This window comes from Sturnus vulgaris, chromosome W, assembly GCF_052056855.1.
Source record: "Sturnus vulgaris isolate bStuVul1 chromosome W, bStuVul1.hap1, whole genome shotgun sequence".
NCBI lineage: Eukaryota > Metazoa > Chordata > Aves > Passeriformes > Sturnidae > Sturnus > Sturnus vulgaris.
In genome coordinates, this window is record NC_142282.1 from 26,525,096 (window position 1) to 26,533,697 (window position 8,602).

Here is an 8,602-nt window from a genome sequence, read left to right on the forward strand (position 1 = left end):
TTCTTTTCCACTGATCTTAATGTTGCCATGTTGTTTTCCCTCACAGCCCTCACTTCCTCCTCTTCTCTGTCTGGAAGAAAAACTGCTGCTTGTAGGTACCATTGTCAACAAGTTCCACTAATTCAAAGATTCTTGCAAGATCCTGCAGTGCTGAGAAGTTGATCTCGTCTAGGTTCTGCATCGGGGAATCACTAGTCATGCTTCTACTGCTAGCCAGGTGGCCCCACTGCCACCATCGCGTGGGCAGTGGCAGCTGCTGTGGTCCTGGCACTATTTAATGCTTCTCTTCATGCCGGGTGCTGGGAAGGGGAAGCCACCACGGCCGACCCTGCCCTTTTCACCTGCAGTACGGTTGGCTAGGGCCAGCCAGGCAGACAAGGTTCGCCATGGGCAGCACTAAGATTGCCATGTGCTGCGCCTGGGATGGCCCCTGGTGGTGGCACTTCACTACCCCTGGAAAAACTGCATGTGTGCTGCTTTTATTTTCTTCTTAAATATGTCATCACAGAGGCTTTATCAGCCTCTCTAGTTGGGCCATCAGCATGTCCATCTTCAGAGCCATCAGAGATTGGCTCTGTCAAACATGGTGGGAGCTTCTAGCAGCTTCTCACAGAAGCGACCCCTGTGGCATCCCCGCTACCAAAAACCAGACTCTGCCAAACCAACACAAATACCAATTATCTTTTCCTCTGGTCCTACTAGAAACAGGAGTCACATCAAAAACAACTTTTTTATAACTAGATTCCCTGTCCACCTCCAGCTTTAATCCTCACTTTGGAGGAGCTGCCAATAACTGGACTTGCTCTTGGGAGTTTTCATATTTTTTATCTTTGTCTTGTACAAGAATCTTTACTCTTATCTTTTATTATTTCATTAACCAAAGGGTATATTCCATTTTGATACTTTGAATCTACTAAACCACATTTTTTCTTGCATCCTGATTATTTCTTAAAGCAGAAAACAAATCTACATAAGGGACCTCATCCCATTTGTTTTGCCTCCTACACAATAGCATCATCTGTAATATATTATACTTCAAAGATCCATTTTCCACCATCATCTAATTCATATTGAGGCCACCACTGATGGCAATATCTTTTCAATTTATCTTGAGTCATAGGGTCACCCCCAAATTTACTCTAATTCTTTAGGATGCTCAAATCTTGAAGGGCTTTATATCACATTCACCACCACTTTCTGGGCACAGATTATGACTGAATTAAATTTAGTTAATAAAAGACTAACAGTAAAATGGGTACACTTTCTAATACCTGGTTAGCTTTTAAGGACTGGACTTTAATGCTAGAAAAGTAAAATGGAGACAGCTTTATAATTACATATATGCTAGATAAAGATACTTTAAGTTCTCAAAAAAAATCCCCAAACCAACCAAAACTCAAAATGGGTACAGTTCTCAAGTAGTGCTGCAAGCAAGAAATCAAGTATATGATTATAAGGTCCCATTGGCTGTCACTGTGCAGGACATGCAAATTATGAACTTGTGTGTTATCTTTAAGCTAGAAAATATTAGTGTGGTCTGATTGAGCAGCTTGGTGACTGCTTCTTGCTGTGCGTCCCTTTCATCACCTGTGTTATCGTTTCTGGTTTTCCTGAACAGGAATACTGTAAATGTTCTCTTTGCATTTGTAAGTGGATGGTGTTCTATGTAAATTTTTATAGACAAACTATTCTGAGGTGTGGGAAAACTAGATCTACTTAGGATAAATTTTCTTTTTCAATCTCTGTATTCTTTATGTCAGCCTAGAGTATAATTTATTAGTGTCTAGATACTTTGAGAAAACTTCTATCTGTGTATTGGGTTTGTGTGGCAAGGTTTTGGTAATGGAGGAGAGAGCTACATGGGTGTTGCATTTCCTAGATGCATTGTAAATGGTACATTCCGTGACCCCTGCTATGCCCTGTAGCTTGGTCCCTCTCCCCTCCTGGCCATACAGGGCTGGCTGGGATCCAATTTCTCCCCGCCCCCCCTTTCCAGACCCTAGAAAAGATCTGTGCCCCCTGAGCTCTCTCTTTCTTTTTCCCTCTCCCTCCCTCTTTTCTTAGCTACCCACGAAAAATAAACCCTGTAACTTCATCAGGGGAAAGAGCCTCTTTTGTTATCTTATTTACGTCCATGAGGTAAGGGCCCTGGAGGCTTCATCCTAACACCTGAGCTAGACCGGAGGAAGGGTGAAGAACCCCATTTTAGGGCCGAGAAAAAGCCTCACATGGGTGGCTTCTGTGAGATTGTTGAATATATCTAATGCCAGTAGCTGTGCGTGTGAGCTGCAAATTGTGCCTTGGGTGGGAGTAAATTGCTGGAGCCACAGGCTATGAGCTGTGAACTGGCACTGATTTTTGCCTAACAAGGGGCACAGGGACCTGCAGTGCTGGGAAGCCAGAGATGGGGAGGTAGTAGCCAGTCACCTAGAGATTCTGCATGACCTAATAAACAAGAAGACCCCAGACCAAAAATAACCATTAGCCTTGAACACTCTGAGGGATGGGGCATCCGCAACACCCCTGGGCAACCTGTTCCAGTGCCTCACCACCCTCACAGTAAAGAATTTCTTCCTAATGTTATAAATAATAAAACGATTAAGCCGAATTAAGTATCATCAAAAGAAACTATTTTTATTTCGTGACCGAAATACGGTCATCGATAGCCACAATCAAAAAGGACAGCGCCGAGCCCGGGATTGGCGCCGGGTGAACACACACTGATCCGAACTCTATCGCTTCAGATCCCTCTCTGTTCACAAATGTCGTCTCGACAGGTCCTGGTTTTATACAGTTTTTTCCGCCTGGGGCAAGGGTCCTCCTTTCTTTTCGTTGTTTCGCATATTCACGTAGCTGTCTTTCTCTGCGTTGGGCTGGACAAAACCATTTCTGGGAAGCGATGAATTTCGATGAACGCAGATATTTGCTTAAGGGAATCCAATATTGAGATGTAGTTTTTCCCTGACGACTCTGGTTATCTTGATTAGCGACATTTATCAAGTGTTTATCGCTTGGGTGTTCCCAGGACTGTCTCTGGAAGAGCTATCTCCGCTGGAGCCATTTCTATTAACTTGCTAATTTAGGTTCCTCTGCTCTTATCAACAGCTGCAGTTTTGCAATTCTTGTGAAGCAAACCCTTTTTCCCCCACTGCTGCCTATGTTCTAAAGATTTTCTGATTTTTTTTTTTATTTACACAATCCTGTTTTATTTCACTTCAATTACAAACCAACACGAATTATTTTATAACATATATTACACTAATATGTATTATAAACCTACCCCCTTTTAGTTTGAAGCCATTTCCCCTTGTCCTGTCACTCCATGCTCCTGAAAAAGTCTCTCCATCTTCCTTGTAGGCTCCCTTCAGGCACTGAAAGGCTGCTATAAAGTCACCCTAAAGCCTTCTCTTTTCCAGGCTGAACAATCCTAATTCTCTCAGCCTTTCCTCATAGGAGAGGTGCTCTATCCCTCTAATTATCTTCACGGCCCTCCTCTGGTTTCACTCCAACAGGTCTATGTCCTTCCTGTGCTGGGGACCCCAGAGCTGAATGCAGTACTCCAGGTATGGTCTCACAAGAGTGGCATAGAGGGGCAGAATCACCTCCCTCGACCTGCTGGCCAAATTGCCGGCTCATGTCCAGCCTGTCATACTGTAAGTGAAGGTAACTTAATTTTTTTTTTTTTTTTTTATCTTACACTGCCTGTAGGGGGGATGATAGAGCAGCAGCTCCTGCTTCTGTGACAGTTGCACGCAGATGAAAGAAGAGGTGAGGCTCTGTCCCATTCTACCCTTCCTTCTCCACCTAGAAGCCTAGTTCTGTACTCCAGTGGGTGTGGTCGTGACTTGAGTCACATTTGGAATGTGAATATTGTCCTCTCATTTGGGACTAGAGCAATTCTATAGGTGTTTATTCCTAGTGTGTGAGAGGACTCGTATAGAGGATGATTAAACATGCCATAAAGTGACTGATTTAACACTTCAGTTAATTTTCCCTATTTCTTTTTTTTTTTTTCCTAAAATAACAGTTTAGAAAAGTGCATTGAATTTAGCCTGTGATACTGATTTTCAAACACATTCAATGCTCAGGCCATGAGAATATATATAAAAAAAGATAAGGGTCAAAACCAATTAGGATATATTGAAGTTTTTCGACACTTTGTTATAAATTCACTCACCACAATCTGGTAGGTCAATCAATAAGACAATTTATTAATTCGTTGATAAGGAACGGGCAAGCAGCGCTGGGGACACAGGGAGTCTGCGCTCCGCCAACACTTCCTTCCTACCCCTGGTCACTGCCCCTTTTAAAGGCAGTTTCTGGTGGGGTCGTGTCGTGCTTACTGTGCTGGGGTACAAGCCCGAGCAAGCCCAAACACGTTGGCTACCATTGAAGCAGCAGTAGCTACAAGCCCCCACCAGGTCTGGACAAGGCTCAAACACGTTGTCAGGTTAAACTCTTAGCAAGCAGGTAACAGCAGTAACAAGTCTTCATGTCCACACAAGCTTGCGCTTCCTTGTACATAAAAAGTGGATACAACTCATAATTATAGTGACAAAATAAAAAATACATAAAAATAAAAAGGCCAACAATTTACAGCAAAGTGATTTAAACAAATACAATGAAATAATTCGATTTTCCTGTGTCTCATTTCCATGCTTTACTTTGGATTCAGTATTCTTGTATATATTGATCCCATGGTGTATTTTCATAATGACACAAATCACTATGCAACATCTCATAACTTCATTTGACAGTTTTTAATCATCTGCTCTAGCCCATTATTTTCTCTTATCAGTTACCTAACATCACATTTCACTTTTTTCAAACTAAGAACAAAGCAGCTGTTTAATAGGGGTATTTTTTTTTAGCTGTATACCATATGTTCTTTATGTACCACTCTAGAGAGGCTCTATTGCAGGTTGTAGATACCTTACTTAGTTTCATACTACTTGCATTATGATGTATTGTTGAAATAAATTTGAACTAGTAATGGGAAGTGTAGCAATTATGTTGAGACAGACACAACTGGCACCATCACCAGTCTCTTATTAAAAACTTCTCATGCCTTCCATCAGTGGACTTCTCTCAGGCAGCTCCACACAGCACTGACTCCTTCCCTCCTTCTCTCTGCAGGTTTCCTTCTTCCTTCTGCATGACCAGCCAACCCCAAGCCATCCCTTACCTAGACACCTAACCCTGTCCCTCACACAGCATCTTGCCTTCTCTGTCCCTTGCCCAACTACATATCCCTTATTGCCTTATAATATAGCCAGTAGATTCTATCTCAAACTACAGCAAACTGGTTCTCAAGCTCCAACCAACTGAGCCACCTAACCCAATCTTTTATAACCCCTATCCTCATTGGAGGGGCAAGGCTGTTTTCACCCCTCGTTAATCAGTACAGCTGTAATTCATTGAGGAAAATTGCCTTCTGCATTATCCTTACAAACCATCTTCCCATGGGGGAGAACCTTTGTTTTTTCTGACAAATCAGATAGCCAGGCTCTTAATGATTGCATACATTTATTAGCCAGTCAAAAAAGTAGATTTGATGAGCATGAGTAACAATGTTTTCTGTACTTATGGCTTATGTCCTAACAAGCAATGCTTCTGTTTTCTTTGTAGTTGTAGTAGGTGACTCCCTTCTGAGGGGAACAAAGGTCCCTGTATGTTGACCAGACCTATACCACAGGGAAGTCTGCTGCCTCCCTGGGGCCCAGGTACAGGATATAACCAGGTGACTCTCTGAACTAATTCAGCCCTTTGATTATTACCCACTGCTGGTTGTCCAGGCTGGCAGAGATGAGGTTGACAAGAAGGGCACCAGGGTAATTAAGAAGGACTTCAAGACTCTAGGTCAATTGGTTGATGGGGCAGGAGCACAGGTGGTGTTGTGCTCAGTCCCTTCAGTAGCAGGGATGAATGATGAAAGGAACAGGAAAACCCATGTTAACAATGAGTGCCTTAAAGGCTAGTGCCATCAGTGGAATTTTGCGGGTTTTGATCACGAGGCAACTTTTATGGCACCTGGCCTGCTAGAATCAGATGGGCTCCATCTATCTAACAAGGGCAAAAGGATTCTAGCCCATGAGTTGGCAGGCAGGACTGATTGGGAGTGCTTTAAACTAGGTTTGAAGGGGAAAGAGGATGAAACCAGGCTCTGGAATAATGAGCCCAAGGGTGGTAAGCTAGAGTCAGGGAGGAAATCAGCAGCCCAGCTGAAGTGCATGTACACTAATGCAGACAGCATGGGCAACAAACAAGAGGAACTGGAAGCCATTGTACAGCAGGAAAGATATGATGTAGTTGCCATAATGGAAAGGTGGTGGGATGACTTGCATGACTAGAGTGCTGCATTGAAAGGCTAGAAGCTCTTCAGAAGAGACAGGCAAGGTAGAAGTGGAGGGGTGGCTCTGTATATTAGGGAGGCTCTCAACACTAGAACTTGAGATTAATAACAATAAAGTTGAGTGCCTATGGGTAAGAATCAGGAGGAAGGCTAATAAGGCCAACATCCTGGTGGGAATCTGTAATAGACCACCCAATCAGGATGAAGAGGTGGATGAATTATTCTATAAGCAGTTGGAGGATGTATCGAGATCACCAGACCTTGTTCTTTTAGGAGATTTTAACCTGGCAGATATCTGCTGGGAACTCAACATGGCAGAGAAAAGGCAGTCTAGGAGGTTCTTGGAGTGTATGGAGGACAGCTTCTTGTTGCAGCTGGTGAGCAAGCCTACCGGGGTGGGGCTCTGCTAGACCTGCTGTTTACAGAGAAGGGCTGGTGGGAGGTGTGGTTGGAGGCCATCTGGGGTACAGTGACCATGAAATAATAGAGTTTTCAATATTCAGTGAAACTGATGCCCTATTGCTGGTCCTGAAATTGCAAGCCAGACAGTTAGGTGATAAAAAGGGGTTTACCTTTATAAGGACCCTTAGGTGCACAGTTCTCCAGGTGGAAAACACCGAAGATACACACCCAACATAAGGCATATACAATTTTTATAGGTTTTGCAAATTAACATATTTGACAAGAATCGCCAATTAGAATTATAACTGGTGAGGTTTACACAACCGGCTATCACACCAGCTATCATACAGATGCCAACTATAATTACAGCTACTATGAATACTTCTTTTATCCAGGCCCAATTTGGTAACCATGACGTGAGGGTATAGAAGATATAGTCAAAGTTCAAGGTGTTATTTCTGAAAGCTGCTTCATGTAAAATTTGAGTCTGCTTCCAAATTTCAGCCAAATCCTTCCTAATTCTTCCACTCTGGTCCACATAAGAACAAGTGGTGTTAATGATAGCACATAAGCCTCCTTCTGCGGCAAGTAGGAAATTGAGAGCAATCCTGTTCTGCAAGACCATATGAGACAGACCATGGACTTCCTCCTGTAAGGCTGAAATTGCATCTGTAGTCTGATGTTCAATATGTTTGATAACGGCTGAGATGTTTACAACTGCCCTCTCCAGCTCAACTATTCCAAAAGAGGGAATGAGAGCTCTGATTATACTATGGAAAAGCGTAGAATGTTCAACGAGGGGATTAATAGATCTTTTCATCCTCCCCTTTGGATTTTCAATATGATGAAATATTGTTATGTTCGGAATTACACCCCAAGGGCAAGGGCCTGATCTTTGTCTATGGGCAGGATTTTCCATGCCTTATTTTCACATATCCAATAACACCCTGTCCCATGTGGTAGAACTAGTCTCCATGATGTCAGTTCCATCTTTCTTGTAGATCTTGGGCTTATTATTTTCATGAATTCAGTCTTATGGCAATATAAAGGAAGAATGGCCTTTCCTGTGGCATTTACAATTGCACAGGGAACTGTATCATTCCCACGATCTATTAGGCTGCTCAGGGGTAGAGGAGGCAGAAGGATCTTATTGATTTGTTCCCACCTTTTGGTACAGTTCACTTTCATTAAAACGCCAATTAGTGGCCAGGTACTACTCCCATCTATAGGGGGCAATTGAGTACAAATCCAGCAATTGTAAAGTCACATGCAAATTGTGGGGCCAACCCTGAGTCATGGTTACAAATTGTGCGGATAGAAGACATGAAAAGAACAGTTTAAACCACATCATCCTGATTTGTATCAGTCTGTTTGCCCGATGGTTTCAGGAACAGAAACCTTCTTTACTCTGGAGTAGTAGATCCACAGTCCCTTGCCAGCAACCTTGACCGCGGTAAGGGTGATCAGCAAAACTTGGAATGGTCCCCTCCACTTAGCTTGCAAGGGATCACTGTCCCACCATTTAACATAGACCTAGTCTCCAGGCTGGAATGGATGAACAGGTGAATCCAGTCCTATTGGCCTGGATAACATGATGAATGTCTGGAGCTTCTGCAAAGTGGAACCTAAAGCCATTAAGTACTTCTGTAAATCATTTCTACCCTTCATATGAATTTCTCCCAGGACATATGGAACCGTATAATATTTCATAGGGACCTATGTTGTCTCTCTGCCTTGGTTGTATGTGGATTCTCAGTAAGGCTATAGGCAAGGCCTGAACCTATGTCATGGATGTTTCTTGACAGATCTTACTAATCTGGGTTTTAAGGGTTCCATTCATACGTTCAA

General features: G+C 42.9%; 1 protein-coding gene across 1 annotated transcript; it reads right to left on the bottom strand.

Moving 5' to 3' along the window:
* Window positions 1-6,938: 6,938 nt before the first annotated feature.
* On the bottom strand, window positions 6,939-8,005 carry LOC148220046 (syncytin-2-like; the record flags this gene model as incomplete). The annotated part of the gene is given in 2 exon segments (XM_088155772.1): window positions 6,939-7,627; window positions 7,630-8,005. Coding segments are annotated over 2 exon segments (1,065 nt in total), but the record flags the coding sequence as incomplete, so codon positions are not given.
* Window positions 8,006-8,602: the final 597 nt, after the last annotated feature.